Source organism: Spodoptera frugiperda, chromosome 27 (assembly GCF_023101765.2).
Source record: "Spodoptera frugiperda isolate SF20-4 chromosome 27, AGI-APGP_CSIRO_Sfru_2.0, whole genome shotgun sequence".
NCBI lineage: Eukaryota > Metazoa > Arthropoda > Insecta > Lepidoptera > Noctuidae > Spodoptera > Spodoptera frugiperda.
Genome location: NC_064238.1, coordinates 11,911,690 through 11,929,098, shown reverse-complemented (window position 1 = coordinate 11,929,098; position 17,409 = coordinate 11,911,690). Strand labels below are relative to the sequence as shown.

Here is a 17,409-nt window from a genome sequence, read left to right as displayed (position 1 = left end):
ATACCTACCTGAATATAGCTAAGCTGAATAATACTTTCATAACTTTTATATTAATTAGGTTTTAACATACAAAAAATTCGATTGTTTCAGATGGCCACAGCGTGTGCATGTGAATTCGTTAAAATAATAACATCAGTGCTGTACGTAAATTATGTATCAGTGGTAAGAACAATATATATAACAAAAATAAAAAATTAAATAATATAAAACACTGAAAATCGCGGTTTACTCACGTACATTTATGGAGAAAAGCTCTACTAGTTTCAAGTCACAGAGGGCAAAGCGTGCGCAGACGCGGCTTCGTCGCGCAACCTAGGACGAAACTTGTAGAGCTTTTCTCCATTAATGAGTGAGAAAACCGTGATTTTTAGTAAATTTAGCATGTCCCACGATAGTTGTTATAAAAATATAAAACACCATGTATATAAAAAATTAAGCTTACTGGAGTTTAATAATCTGTATAAAATAATATTTTAATGATAAAGTTGTTGTAAAAGCTCAGTCAGTGACTGAGAATTTTCCACTTCCAACTCTCCAAAAATGGCATCGCAATGAAACAGTTTTCCACATAATCGGTGGCACACATGGCTTCATATTTAAAAATTAGCAGATGTACATAGCCCACGGTGACGCATTACCTTTACGCGGTCTGTAAACTACGTAATAAAATATTATAACTAAGATAACATTTCAGAATGCAGATCAGAAATCAATTTGGATACTTGACCTTACGAACTCCATGGCAATTATATCAGCTCCTATGTTGTTGATGGAACTCACTGACAATGAACTAGATGAAGTAAAAAAACTTTTGACAGAGCAGTTGTTGAAATATAAAGGTATCCAAATATTTTTTTTTTAAAGACTAGCGACTCCGGCGCGATTTTGCCCGCTATGCTCAACTCCTATTAATCGTGTCATGATATTTCCTATAACCTTTCTTGATAAATGGACTATCCAACACAAACATACTGATTCAATTCGGATGAGTAGTATCGGAGATTAGCGCGTTCAAACAAACAAACTCTTCAGCTTTTTATAATAGTGTAAGATTCATGTTACATCAACAATTCATGACTGTCCATTGCTAGGTTATGGGCCTTCTTTACATGAGAATTTGCAATAGTCTACGTTTGGTAGGCGGATAATAGATCATAGCTTAAAATAGATTCAGGTTTATCAAAGAGAACTGCTGCCCTGTCTCTTTCGCATGCGTAGTCCCATAGCCTGGTGACAAATACATCCTACTCTCACCATATATCAGATAAACTAATGAGCCATCCTATATGGAGGATATACATCCAAGAACGAACCTAACATTTATTAATTCTATGTTTATTTTGCAGATAAAAGACTGCGTATCGCTGTCTATGATGCTCTGCGATATATTGACGTTGCATCAACTAAATACACGTTATGGAACGGCTACCCTGCGAACATGTCCTTTGTTGTGGGATTCTTAAATCTGTGTATTCAATATATCATAGCTACGTTGCAATTCTTGTATTAAATTTTGTGTTTAGTATTACCTACTCTAGCTGTATTAACTCTCTTGATTTTTAAAGTATAGTTCGAATTGCCTTATTGATGAAATAAAATATTATGTCAATCAAGACTAAGGGTGGTTTTTCACCAGAGGTGTGCTATGTGTGGATGTGTTTGGCTTTCACCAATCATGTTCATTGGTACACATAGCTTAGCAATGGTGAATACGGACTCTGCTAAGCTATATGATATGGATGCGTGCTATAGATGTGTGCTATGAATGGCTTCCCTACTATTGATACATCTTCCTCGCATAGCTACATAGCTGAGTATCAGTGGAAAAGGTCACATAGTTTACAGCTTATCTATTACATCTTCGTAGCATAGTAGCTTCTAAACTCAAGAGTACGAAATTTCTCAATATGAAAGTCGATCGATCGGAATTGGATTCAAGAGTAAGCCCCTTGATGTATGGGATATATTTAGGTATCAATATCTTTTTTAAGGATCACCAAGTTTTAAAATAAAGAGAATGCACTTTTTCAAATTGCTTTTAGTTTTATTACAAACCATAATTATACCTATAGGTAGGTTTATATCTTTCCAATAACAGTTCAACTGAAACAAGAGAACGAACGAGAACGCACAAGAGAATGTTATTTTCTTTGCGTATAATATTGTCTTTAAGACTAGCAATGGGTTTATATTACAAATGCAGTAATTCTTGTATAATATCTATATTACTCAAATTGTATTGTATAATCTGTTTTATGTACAGCTATTTGGAACTTTCCAGTTCCTTTGGTTACGACACTCTATCAATACTCGCATTAATATACAGCATGATGTTTATTTTAGAAATAAACGTTAACATAATTCTATCGCTTGTCACTGAGGAAAAAGATTTGATAGAATACTTTTCTCTTTCAAAGCAAACGAAATTTTGTTTCTGTACAACTTTTTTCGTTATTAGTATTTCTGCTCTTTTAAATATGGCCACGTTCGTGATATTTTTCCCCACTTCACGTTTAGTAGCCAATGTTTGGTCTACATACACACTAACAACCATATGTTACGGTCGAATAACTTTAGTGTGTATAGCAGAGCATTATTACAAAACTGTTAAAGATCTATGCGAATCATTGAGGGACAAGTTGGAAGATGTAACTATAAGGGACGCTGAAAGAAACAAACATGTTGAAGATTATATTTCTGAATACATAAAATTGACTAAGTATTTTGACATTACGGCAAAGAATGACAAAAAGAAGGTAGGTAATATTCTACTTTAAGGAAATAAAGTCATAATTAATTATGCTTATTAATTTATAAAAAATATACAGAAAATATGGCGTCTCTTCTAGGCATAAGTTTATTAGATTGTACAGCTTAAATACGTAACTTTTCGACGCTTCTCGATTAGTTTCAAGCCACACCAGGGTCCATAATAAGCATTACTTAATTTTTTTATCTTATTATCTAATCGAAACGAACGAGGCAACTTTTTCTCAAAATACGTTTCCATTGTTTCAGATGATCCTAGCTTATGTGTGTGAATTCGTTAATATAATAATTGCGGTGTTTTTCATGAATTTACTGCCAATTCTGGTAAGAATACTGAACGTAATAATTAATCTCAACTTTATTGCTTAAGCCCTTAGGTCCATAGTTGGTAATTAAGTAAGTTTAATGAATGTAATGTAAATTAATGAGTGTATGTCGTAATGGGTTTTTAAATGGTCCTATACAGTACCCTTAGTACAAATTTGCTTCACGTTTTTAACTAATCGAAACGAGGTTTTGTTCGTTTATGTGAGCCGACCAATCAGAGCGCCGAACGCGCTCTCATTTCGATTACTTTAAACGTAAAGAAAACTCTTATAAGGAACTGTTGACTAAGGACCCTCCTTAAAAATCTTGAATTTTTACTCAGCTTCAATTTTAACTAAGCTTTTATTCTTTTATCCAATTCTAATCGATTGTTAAGTCTCGTACCACCTCTGTTTACCCCTTCGGGGATAAAAGGCGTAACGTTGCACTATGTTTCTCCCAACTTACTGGCCTCCTTATATGATTACAGATGGCGGCACGGAACATTATTTGGATGATGCAACTAGCATTCTTGGTATCTGTTGCATTTGTACCAATGATACTGATGGAATTCATGTCAAACGATTTAGACGCGACAAAAAGATTGTTAGTGGACGAGTTGTTGACATATAAAGGTGATTTATTTACTATTTCTAGCTTTTTATAATACCGTAACTATCGTGAGATATACTAAATTAACTAAAAATAACAGTAAATATATTGAGAAAAGTACCCTGCGCGACATCGCCACGTCTGGGCACGCTGCTCATGATGAAAAGTCCCTCTGTGACCCGAAACTAGTACATACATATATAACCTCACGCCTGTTTCCCATGGGGGTACGCGAAACTAGCATATATTTTTTTATGGTATAAGCCAGTAAACGAGCAAACGGATGGAAAGCAATCGCCACCACCCATGGACACCCGAAACAACAGAGGCGTTACAAGTGCGTACCCGGCCTTGTTATGTTATAATATATAATAATATTTAATTTTACAGATAAAAAACTACGCGCAGCAGTATACGACGCCTTGGAATATATTGACCTTGCATCAACTAAGTACACAATATGGAACGGGTTCCCTATGAACGCATCCTTGGTTGTAGATTTCTTTAATATGTGTGTCAGTTATGTCATAGCTACGTTGCAATTCTTGTACTAATTTTGACGTTCGTTGCTTTGACGTTTAAAAGTGCCTTCCTGGTCTAATTGAAATAAATAATTTTGACTTTGACTTTTTATTAGAACAGACCTTATGTTTCCCAACATTTTATAATACAGTCATTATTATTTACCCAGCCAGAAACTGTGGCAATGTGAATTCATCGTCATCGTCACGCCTTTTATCCCCGAAGGGGTAGGCAGAGGTGTATATTATGGCTGTTGTAAACTCATCTTACTTTATATTATAAATGCGAATGTTTGTGAGTTTGTGTGTATGTTTGTTACTCAATCATATCAAAATGGCTGAAGGGATTGGAATGAAATTTGGAACAGGGGTAGTTTATGTTCTGGAATAACACATAGGACACTTTTTACCCCACGGGACCGCGGGCGAAGCCGCTGGCAGGAACTAGTATAATAAAACTAAGAAAATATTTTATCACAAATCAATTATTTATTTATATTTGAATTACATGGTCAACAGTCAATATTATATGTGTTTTACATATTATAAGCTAGAAGATATTATTTTACAACAAACATGTATTATAGTCATTTTATTTTGATATAATTTGCTTAATTTAAATGTATTTCAATTTATATTAATATTAACTGAGAATATTATAATAAATAAATAATTGTATTATTATTCTATTACTTCTGACAATAACAATAAAGTGAGTATAATATAAAATTTGGTACCATTTCCAATGCAAATAAAATACGAACTTAAGTTATTGAAATGATAAATTCATAGGAACAAAAAAGTAAATCACAATTTGTGCTATAAAAACATATAGTATATACCATACACACAACATACAAACAGTCACGATACATACATACATCAATCTTATACTTATCACATAAAGCTGAACAGTTTATTTGTTTGAATGCGCTAATCTCCAGAACTACTGGTCCGAATTGAATAATACATTTTATGTTGGATAGTCCAATAATCGGGCAAGGTTATATAACCTTCCTGTTACCTCAACGAGCAGAGCGGGTGCAACCGCGCGACAGTACCTAGCTAGTCACCAATACAATACACATACAGAATATACAGTCACACATCCACATTTTTCTACGAACAGTATTTAATAATTTGTATTATAATGTATGATACATAATGTAATATGCTCTATAAGAATAAATATATAACAGGTAAATATAAATAATTATACTATTTATATTCAAATCACATTCATACCTAAAAAAACTGACAAATAATGTAAATTATTTTTATAATAACTATCGTGGAACATACTAAATTAACTAAAAATCACGGTTCACTCACGTACATTAATGGAGAAAAGTCTACTAGATTCGCGCACGTAGGCCACGCGACTTCACCGCGTCTACGAATGTCCTCTGTGACTCGAAATTAGTAGAGCTTTTCTCAATTTTTAGTTAATAATGTAAAATTGTTGCTTAAAAATATATGATATGTTTAAAATAAATACATTTCTTCTTACGAACCAAAACAGAAAGTTTTCTTAAAGCAAAAGCATAAATAACCTTTGGTATCAATACTTACCAGAATTGAAATGAATGAACATAGAAAACCTATCATTAAAATTATTTTAAATACTGGCGCGTACATTAGGAAACGACTTAAGACTAGAACAGTAACATTATTAATTGAATATATTGTTTACATTTCATTTATATATTTATATTACAAGAATTTATAGAATTAGGCATTACTATCATTACATATATGGATTATCTTCTATATATTTCTTTCCAATTACACTCAGTCCAATTTTACATAATGATAAGTGAGAATATATAAAATTAAATACGAAATTCTAATTGGATACAAAAATTATACAATTCCTTTCACGTGTTTATAAATTATAATTGTAATGTAGCTAATAAATTTGATATACACTTATATAATTTTATTTAATTAAAACGAGTAGCTGCCGCAAACAATTACTTATAGCAATGGTCCCTTAAAATAATAGACTAGATATTTTTTTTAATAATTATTATAACCTATTCTGCCGAATTTTCATAAATATATTATATTTTTAAATGACTTATTATACGAGTGGAACCTACTATATAATAGCAAAAATAATAAAGTTATCTTATATGACTTCTTTAAATGATTGTAATAGTAAATGTAGTCATGTTATTATTATTAAGCCTCGTCCCTACTAGGAACATTTATTAAGCAACATAAGTGCCCGGAGACATCGGGCGATGCCGCGACATTGTCGAAACTGTTCCTTTTTTTTAATAGCAAATTGAACCGATGTCGACTATTCTGCCAATATCGAAAGTAAATTGGAATAGCAAGAGAGAATTATGATTCAAGGAACTAAAATGTAATAATTGCATGTGTGCATAAAACTCTTCAATTGATACAGTTAAACTTGTTCCCTGTTCCTTGTCGCACAGTCAACAATGTCGTGGCGATGTCGTCCGACGTCGCCCGACATCGTCCGATGTCTCTGGGGACACATATCGTTCGACATATTTATGATCCTAGTGGAGACGAGGCTTTATCATATTATACTTATTATAAAACATTTATAAACAGTTAGCTTTACATATAAATGTTATTTTGAGTTATAGTAATACTATACATAATTATATGATATAGGAAGAAAGCTGATTTGAACCTTAATTTTATAGAGGTTTAAGGAATTCTACTGGGTTTTAAAAAAATATAGGTTTTTTTCTTCTGGATATTTGGCATGTATTTATTGTAAAGGTTGACACTATTATTATGATAATATAATAAATAAATAATGAATATAATAAATAATAAGCTTTATTTTGCATCTCATTAAAGAATTTTACTGGGATGTGTATTTCTATTTTATAAAACTATAGGTGGGCCATTACAATGATACGTCAAAGGAATGTGACAATACAAGTGTTAGCGAGAGATAGAGACGAGTTTGCTTTACCTTTAAAGTAATCGAAACGAGAGCACGTTCAGCGCTCTGGTTCGTTAGTTTATTTGATCCGGCCAATCAGTAGCGTTAGTACGACTTTGCTTTACATTGAACGAAAACGAAACGAGAGCGCGTTCAGTGCTGTCATTGGGTGATGCTTTCGCGGCGGCCAATCAGAACGCCGAACGCGCACTCGTTTCGTTTTCGTTCGACGTAAAGCAAACTCTTACTAAGAGTACAAAGCACCGAACGTACTTTCGTTTCGATTACATTAAACGTAAAGCAGACACGTACTAAGGGTATGACAGTTCGCACATTTGTAATGGTCTAACTTATCAAGCATTGCTAGCATGTGTGAAATGCGACTTAAATAAAAAAAATACTTATGTACTTCTTTAAAATAAATGCAATTGTGACTAGACAAAAATTTTACTTGCATTCGAAATTATATTTCTTGCATTTCTTCAAATTATAATACTTTTATGACTACAAAATTTATCTTTGGTTTAAAACGAGATTCAAGGGGTTTTATTACATAAATTCGACTAAAATGCTATCAGTATTAATAATTACAGAAAATAAAATCATACTCAAATTCCTTCCTTTTCCAGCAATACTTAATATTCATTGAAACTTAACTTACAACACACGTGTGCATTTTTGTGAATAAAAAGAATTAATTAACACGCAAAAATTGACCTATCTTTATCAAAAGAATCATAACAAAAATAAGAATGGCAGATCACTCAATATCTAACTAAGTAGGTTCAAGTTGCCAAATATTGACTTGTTTTATGGTTTATTCACGTAGCTGTTTGACAAGGTAGCTCGAATAGTTTCAAGCCACACCTGGGGCTCATAGTTGTGAAACTAGTCGAGTTACCTCGAGTAATGCACATTACACTCCTTACAATTTAACCATTCTTTAAATTTATCCATTCTTGATTTGATTCAGTTAAAACTGTACAGTTCAACTGTTTACTTTACGCACTTTACGTGCATTACTCGAATTAACTCGAGTTTCACAATTATGAGCCCCAGGTGTAGTTTGAAACTGTTATAGCAAGAGTTACGTGCATAAAGCATAAAACATATATTTTATGAGTAATGTTGATTATAAATCCATGGCAAGACATTCAACTTAAGCACCTACCTTAAACTAAACCTCAAAGAGAATCATCCAATGCTTTGAAGGGAATGCTTAAATTGTAATAACTTGCTTAGATTAGTGAAGACCAGATCCTGAGGGTTTGATATGATGAAGTATACCAGGCCTAGTATTGATAGAACCGCGCGCCATATTGAAAAATGCGTCCAAGTGTGGTAGAATGTTGGTATTGTTGGCTGTAAATAAATTAAAAATAAGATTTAGTTGACAGTTATCCATCTTTACTTAATATCGGAATATCATTTTTGGCCCGAAGACAAGCAAAGCTATATAGTTTCTTAAATAATGATTATTGTAATTATAACTGTTTTTTATACCACGACGGTGGCAAGACTGCACAATGCTCACCAGATAGTAAGTGATTACCGTGGCCTATGAACGCTTGCAAAACTTGGGACATTACATGCGCTTTGTCGACCCTTAAGAAACCTATTTACTCCCTTCACGTAATATCCCATATTGTAGCCTACTGGAAAAACTTCCGCAGGGAGTTTATTTCACAATCGGAGGATCCGTGGGAGGAAATTCCTCAAATATTGGGCTTTTCGATTTCGAAACGATTAATATGCATTGACCCTTAGTTATATAGCTTTTCTCGCTAGTATCAGTGATAATTTGAACTTGAGACGGGATATTTATTTTGTTTATGAGTTTCCAATATTTCGACACATAAAAATCTCGATAAACATGGTAAATATCCCGTCTCAAGTTCTAATGATAGTGTTAGTGACTAAGTCAGTTTAAAAACTCATATAGTGATAATGTGAACTATGATTATTTTAAAACTACTATAAACAAATAGAAACTCACAGTAGTAACGTTGTTGCTAGTAATATTATTGACTAGAGGCGCGTACTGGTAGACCATCAGCTCATCATACATCCTGGCTGCCGTGCAGACGAGCAGACATGCTGTGTATAGCATCACCAGGACGATAGGCTGGAAGTACGGCTGCAGACCTCTGGTTAGGTCTAGGCTTGTTACATCCAATCTGAAATGTGGAAAATTCTATGTTTACCAAGACTGCACGGTTGATGCGGTGGGGCAACTGGCTGCCGCGCAACGGGTAGCGGGTTCGATTCCCGCACGGAGCAACTCTTTGTGTGATCCACAAATTGTTGTTTCGGGTCTGGGTGTCATGTGTATGTGAACTTGTATGTTTGTAAACGCACCCACGACACAGGAGAAAATTCTAATGTGGGGCAACGTTTAAAAAATAATAATAATAAAGGTATGTAGTGTCCATAGTTTGTTATGACTCCTGATAAAACTAAGATGCTATTTCTTCAGTAAGTGTTATGTTGCTATAGTTAATTCATCAGGCACTTATCCAATCAGTGTACTGGTAATTCAGTTAATATATTTTCAACTCTATTACTTTGGTTTAAAATAGAAATTCTATTGAAGGCAAATTTTAAATGACGGTGTTGGCCCTGCCTTTAGTACCTCGTTAATCCCGAACCTACCTTGCAATTACTTACATTTTAAAATCTTTCAAATGAAATAAACTTACCTATCCAACACAGACAGCAGACACAGAACACAGAAGAAATAATAAGTGGCAACATAAGGCATGGTGACCACTGCATGGAACGAGAGGTGTCCAGCATCTAAGCCATCGGAGTAGCTGATGAGGAGCAGGTGCATTAGAGAGAGACCTCCCAGCACTCCATGGCAAGCTGGAGCCGAGGAACGCCAGGCTTTTTGTAGGGTCAATGCCACGTCTAAAGGTGTTAGGTCGCCCAATCTGAAATAAAGAAACATTGTAGGTATTATTAATGTTACAAAATCAGAGCAAATTAAATAATCCTTTATCACACAACATCACAGCTTTATTCCTTGACAGACATAATACATTGTAACAGCGACTTTTCGCTAGTTCTGTTATGGCTTGTGAGAACTATAATATTATAGCCGTTGTTAACCGGGTATAATTTAAGACCGCTCATCTGCAAAACTATTTTATTTATTAAAACCGGCTCCACCGCAAAATAAATATTTAAAACCCACCTTAAATACTTATCCCCATCTCTAGACTGCTGAGATTCCAATATCCTATCCCTGGAAACCGCTCTGAAGGTCCCACCACCCTGAAGGTATATCTTCTCCGGTCTACGTGAACCGAATGGATCCAGTCTCTCATCATTGGGTGATGTCAGTGGTGATGGTGATGAGAATGGATTGTCTATGTACTGGTCATGGTAAGGCATACTGGACTCTAGAGATTCCAACATGGTTGTCAAGTCTGTTGGGCGAACTGGAAATACATAAAATATAAGTATATTTCATTATTTTATTTTCAGTTAATGAATTGTGTAAATAGCGCCTGAATTCTATTAATAAATAAAAAACAAAATAAAATGTTCTCAGCAAGTGAAAAGAACAACAAACAAATGTTCTGGGATTGCTATTACAAATCAGTTTACTATTAAGTATCAAGCAACAATCACTAGTTTTTAACTAGTGACTAATAATATCTTTAGAACTTAAGATACAATGTTTATTATGATGAGTTTTCAATATTAATTTATATCCCATCTCAAGTTCTAAAGATAACAATCACCAGAGTGAACAACAGATCGTATAATCAATGTTGACTGCTTTACTGAAGTAATAAAAATGTTTAATCACCTGGCTTCGTCCCCGTTTTATTCTTAGTGCTCTTAAACACTTTAGGGCTGACATCTCGTCCGTTGACACTGCTCTCCTGTCTCTCGTCCCTGACTTTCCTTCTAGTCTTCCGAGTTTTGTTCCGAAGTTCCTTAGATATACCGTTATTGTTCTCCACATCGTTCATCTCAATCTCTAGTTCACCGCTAAGAGTTACTACTTCATCTTTTTTGTACTCTTTGAGGTAGTCATCGACCTGCGATGAAAAAGATGATATCTGATGAAAATGAAAATATGATTAAAAATAAATACAAGTTATAAGTGAATAAATAGGTATATTTAAATGTTGTTTCTTATCTTTATAAGGTGATTTTTCATACTGAAAGTATGTCTATTCTAAAGAAATGTGGTCTTGTTAGAAATTAGGTAACTAATATAATTCTGTACTGTACGACAGTAAACACTGTCTTTTATCTATTATTACATGGAGATAGAATTTGCAGAACAGAGATAGTTAATGTGCATTTTAAATTAATAACTTATTTTCCGTTGATTTCAATAACAATTTTATGAGATGAGACTTTCTAGTTCTGCAATTTATTTACTAAATATGTCAATATAACTTAGCTTTTTAAATATACACTAAAGTTAATAGGAAACAGTTTGCATATTTTAATAAATATAAAAAGTAATATTAAATTTAAATCAACAACTTACCCTTTCCAAGGCACTGAGACTAGAGCCAGGAATATCAAAATCATGCAGATCTCGGTCCCTATGTCTTGATGAATGCCGTTTCTTCTTGCGATATGAAGGGCTCCGCTTTTCCTTATGACCACTCGAAGGTCTAGACAAAGTCTTCATAAACTTTTCATCCAAATGATTAGGATCATGGGAATAGAATACAAATGACGGGTTCTTGTCCGAATTTTTTAATTCTTTTTCAACGAAACCTAGGATTCCTTGTTTTATTTGATCATGGATTGGCAGTTCCGTGTCGAGGGATTCGTGTTCAGATTTAATCCAGCTGTCTCGTTTCGATTTCTCTCCTGTAGGTTCTTCAGAAACAGGAGTTTCGTCAGGAGCGGCATGACCGTTTGACATTTTTCGCGAACCAGACCGACTTCGTGATCTTTTAATTTTCTGTATTGGAGACGGTGAACGAGCAGACGTATGTACCTCTGCTATCTCCTCTTTAACATCCACACTCTTTCCAGGCTTCATTTTCCAATATTTTTGCCAAAACTCACTCGAATCGTGCGAAAACTTTAAATATTTTTATTGACAAAACAATTGCACGGCAAGCATCATAAACTGCTGCAAATAAAAGAAAATAACACTAACTTTGTATCTAACTTTATTCCTAACACATTGTCGTGTTTATTGTTGCTATAATAATATTTAATTTCACAAACTAAAAACAAAGATTCTCCACCAAAATGTCAAATGTCAACACTGATGACGTCATTGTGACGTCAACGGGCCTACGCAATTTATTACGTTTCGTTTCACACGGTATGCATGAAATGATACGAACATAAAATATTTTATTGACTTTTATATTAATTAGTTTTGGTCCTTTAATGACGCTGTACTATTTTTCTGTAGAATTATCAATATAGGAACCGACCTCTAAATCATGAATAATTTTATTTTGTATTAGTTTAATTTTGTCAACAATAGTCAAGTTACATCAGACGGCTAACAGATGGCGTAGTATGGCAAGTTTTGGTTGAGAGTAAAATTAAATAAAATATGAAGTACAACTACATAGCCACATAGGTGCCATACTTCAATTGATTTTTCCGGAGACTGGAATAGATTACTAAAAAATATTCTTCCATTCAAAAAAAATTGTAAGGATGGAAGATCGTCAGAGATGGTTCCACCTACGACGCAACGCCTGGTCCAAGTTTTACTTATGCCAGGACGGCAGTACCTCAATAGGTGCGGTTGGGTCCCCAATGGGACCACCCTCCTTACCCGCAACTCCGGCAGAAATAGTTACGTAACTTTTTTTTTGAAGGGCACTCCATGACTTTTCTCGTCATGGGCGAGGCAAAAGGAAGTGGCAGACTCTTACTGACTAAAAACCACTCCGTTCCTACTCCTGCTTTTCGAACCCCAGTAAACCTGCTAGGTAGTCCGCAGCTGCAGATCAGGCATCAGCTCTACTGGACCCATCTAACATTTACGTGGGTACCTATTACTTAATGTTCTGTTCTAATTAATCATTGCTGATTCCTTCAGTGAGGGTTTCCCGACACTATTTATTACCCACTTCATGATAGCTCGCTAAGTATCTTATAAACCTGGTAGACAAATACACGTTTTATCGAAAAAGTTGTCTCAAGTGGTTAAATCTCATAAATATCGTAAACTTTTTGCCACAATCATGAGGTAAGTAAAGTAAGTTAAAAGCAATATTTTTTTGCATCGGCTAAGTTAGACACTTCACCGTATTCACAGGCGGTTGATGAACCCACTAGGTATTTACTATTTAATAGTACTCGTGAGAGGACTTATATAATAAAATCAAGTGTAGGAAATTCCTTAACTAACTGTGTAAGTGTGAGATTTCCCAATTTGTAGGCTTTACCATAGCACCTATTGCCGGATGAACTCGAATATATTGACACAAGCACTTGACTATGGAAAATTAAGTTGTTAGCTGGTGACACACTTGTATCGGACTCTTCTGGAGTTCCGCATGTCCATGCCCAGTAGGTACCTACTTAGATTAATATCATTAACAAACATCATAGTCAGTTTAGAATGACCTATGGCAAATACCGTAAAAAGCGTCTCTCAGTCTTAGCCTCAGTAGGTACCTTATTCTCATTACAGATATTGCTTACCCTACCTAAACAAGCCAGAACACTTCAAGAGCAAATAAAGTACCCTACAAAAGATTTGCCTTATGTATACGGCACTGTATCTTAGTGCCTACCTATTATGTACCTAAATAAAGATTTGAATGAAAAGATACCTACTTAAAGTAGCTATCTGGTGATAAGCGATCACCAAATCAGATGATATATGATCAGTAGGTAGCCCACTAGCCTTTACCGTAGATGCCTTTTATGACGTTGAAACAAAAGGTAACAAACAAAGCAAAAAAAAATATAATTTATGCTACCAACAGCGGGTAACTACAATTATGATTTTGCATGGATAAAAACCACAACACTCTGAGATACATACATACATACATAGTACCAACTTAAATGTCAAACCACAACTTAAAGTTTTACGATGCAACTTTGACCTAAAGTTAAAATCGAAAGCTTTAGTCATACTATAGTTAGTCATTAGATATAGGTAGTTGTGGAGTTAGGAGCGCCTACAACGGTGCCGGCCGTACCAGGCGTCAGGCGACTCGACTGGACTCAGAAATTCGGAATGTAACCGACCTTCAGATTATAGCTTAGGATTGGTCCAAGTGATAAATTGGCCGCGGTTATGCGGTTTATGTGATGCATTTAAAATTTATTGTTTTTTAAAACATGTTAAAAAAAGATTGGATGAGGTTAATGCGCATAATAACGTAAAAATCGTAGTAAACTACCGATAGAGTAGTTTTAATATCAAAAACATAATATCCGCTAGTAGACGAATCATTTACGATGCTGTGAGTTTTGCGCCTGACGCTTGACTGACCTCTGACGCCTTAGTTAATATTTTCGTAAATTTCCTTGATTGGAACAACCAAACAGCTTTAGGGCACTGACTAATAGACATACACTTTTATCTTAATTTTTAAACGTTAAAAGTATTAATAGTCTAATTGAAACTTTAAATTATTTGACTTCAACTAACTTTGTTTGAAGAAATATACGCTTACGCTTTCACCTTAGACCACGCACAGAAACATAGGAAATTATTCAAATCGCAACAACCAGACACAAGAGCTTAAATATCGCTTACAAACGATTAAACAACTTATTTATGATCAATTTGTCCAAAATTGGCTGACCTATGGCTGGACTAATTATACAGTTTGAGCTCTGCCTAATCTTTTGTCGTAGACAGACAGACAAATCAAGTTAGAACTAGATTAGATGAACACCTGGTGATGAAGTCTAATAATAGTAATTCAGAAAGAATTCTTCGAAATTGATGAATTTACTCGTAGGTACCTACCTAAAAAACGTGTTTGTTTTGTTTCTTACTCTTTTTATTTGATGTTGCATATTTATGCAATCCGAAAATTAAAATGTTTAAGATTTTAATCATGCTAGTCTGAGGATAATTTAGCTAATCTATGGACCAAATGGATGGCAAAAAGTATTGATTTAGTGTTATAAGATTGCTCAGAAAATCTTACTAATATTATAAATACAAAAGTTTGTGAGATTGTGTGTTTGTATGTATATTTGTTACTCAATCACGTCAAAACGGCTGAAAGGGTCGGGATGAAATTTGGAACAGGGATATATTGTGGTCTGGAATAACACATAGGCGAAGTCGCAGACAGAAGTTAGTAGATAATAAAATAATACAATTTTTCATAAGCTTCAATGACTAATAGATACCCATTTGTCCAAATACTTACATTTGATTGGATTTTAGATTCCAAATCAAGATTAGGTAGCCACCTACACCGATATCTTGCATTTAAGTAGGTAGGTACAAAATGAATTCACATCCAATCAGGTAAGGTATCAATAAAATTGTAATGTTTGTCAATGGAAAACCTAAGTAGATACCTATCTATTAAAACTACAATAACACATAAGTCACCTGTGGTTTAATTTTTTATATCTAAGTACCTATATAGGTAGATGAATCATTGTAATGCCTAGGTATAACAGTATTAGGTTGCTTTTTCACCAGAGATATGCTATGCTACGTTGCTGTGGATGCGTTTGGCTTCCCACCAATATTATTCATTGGTACACATAGCTTAGCACTTGACATACACATTTCCACAGACTTAACGAAGCTATTTTTAACCCCCGACGGAAAAAGAGGGGTGTTATAAGTTTGACGTGTCTGTCTGTCTGTCTGTCTGTCTGTCTGTCTGTGGCATCATAACTCCCGAACGGATGGAGTGATTTCAATTTAGTTTTTTTCGTATGAAAGAGGACTTATGTGCGAGTGTTCTTAGACATGTTTGATGAAAATCGGTTGAGCCGTTTTAAAGTTATGGGCGGTGAAAGTGGGGAGATTAGCCGAAGGTCTGCAAATATACTGGGATGGGGTCTCAAATTAAACCACACTGAAAGAATATATTGAAAGATATTATTTTTTCGTATTAACAAAAATAAAAAATTAAATAAAAAAATTAAAAAAATAAAAATAAAATAAAAAAATTAAAAAAATAAAAAATAAAATAAAAAATTTAAAAAACCCCCGACCCAAAAACTTAATTTCCCTTTAAAAAGTAAAAAATAATAAAAGAAACTTAATCTTAAAGTACCTAAGAATGTACTAATAATTCTAAAAAAAAATACGTCTCGTTGGGGGACCGCATGAATACGGACTGCACACCGCCGCCCGCGCCGCTATATTTCTATTTTCTGCGTTATAGTTAAGTACTTAAACATCAATTTACTTTAATGTTAACATCAAGCATGTGATACTTATGAACAAATCGTAGATAAGTAAGAAATAATTAGGAGCGGTCCCCCAACGCGACGTATTTTTTTTTAGAATTATTAGTACATTCTTAGGTACTTTAAGATTAAGTTTCTTTTATTATTTTTTACTTTTTAAAGGGAAATTAAGTTTTTGGGTCGGGGGTTTTTTAAATTTTTAATTAATTTTTTATTTTATATGGAAAGTTGTGGTTGGCTGGTGGTCAGTTAGTTTTACAACTCAGCTATTTTACATCTTCATAACATAGCTACATAGCACATTTCTGGTGGAAAAGCAGCCTTAGGACCACGCCTTCCAAAATTTCCCAAAAGATAGGTAATGAAATTATTTAGGTTTCTGTCCTTATCGCGACTATTCATTAACTAAATATAATCCTTCCGGCAAGTAACTGTTATACATAAACAAAATCTTTAGGTAACTAATGATTTAAAGGCCTAATCATGTGATAACCAAAATACAGTAAAGACTGTTTACTTGTTTTATGCTTTTATCCATCCTGGAAATCGAAATCATGATAATTAGTTACACTTACCTATATCGGTATGGGTATTTTCTATGATAAACAACTTTTGAATGACTAATTTGATGAGGTGCTTTCTTACTGTGTGCAACCCTGATACCTAAATACCAAGATATGTCTACAAAGCCATGTCCTAAACCAGATACCTAAATACCAAGATATGTCTACAAAGCCATGTCCTAAACCAGAAAATCAGGATACATCATCATTTTTACAAACCCGAGACCGTCCACTGATGGGTAAAGGTACTCTACACAAGAGGAGTTATTCATAATCTCCACGATTAGTAAGCCAGTTTGCGATGGTAAAAATCTCGGAGCTGCGGACTACGGCTCGAGGACCAGGAGTGGGAACG

General features: G+C 34.2%; 1 protein-coding gene across 1 annotated transcript; it reads right to left on the bottom strand.

The window, feature by feature from the left end:
- Positions 1 to 4,726: 4,726 nt before the first annotated feature.
- Positions 4,727 to 12,501, bottom strand: LOC118263863 (uncharacterized). Its single transcript, XM_035576060.2, has 6 exons — positions 11,651 to 12,501; positions 10,955 to 11,189; positions 10,334 to 10,580; positions 9,837 to 10,070; positions 9,134 to 9,314; positions 4,727 to 8,499 (listed from the first exon to the last, which is right to left on the bottom strand). The coding sequence occupies exons 1-6, from the start codon at positions 12,155 to 12,157 to the stop codon at positions 8,332 to 8,334; spliced, it is 1,572 nt and encodes a 523-aa protein (XP_035431953.1). The 5' UTR covers positions 12,158 to 12,501; the 3' UTR covers positions 4,727 to 8,331.
- Between the last annotated feature and the right edge of the window lie 4,908 nt (positions 12,502 to 17,409).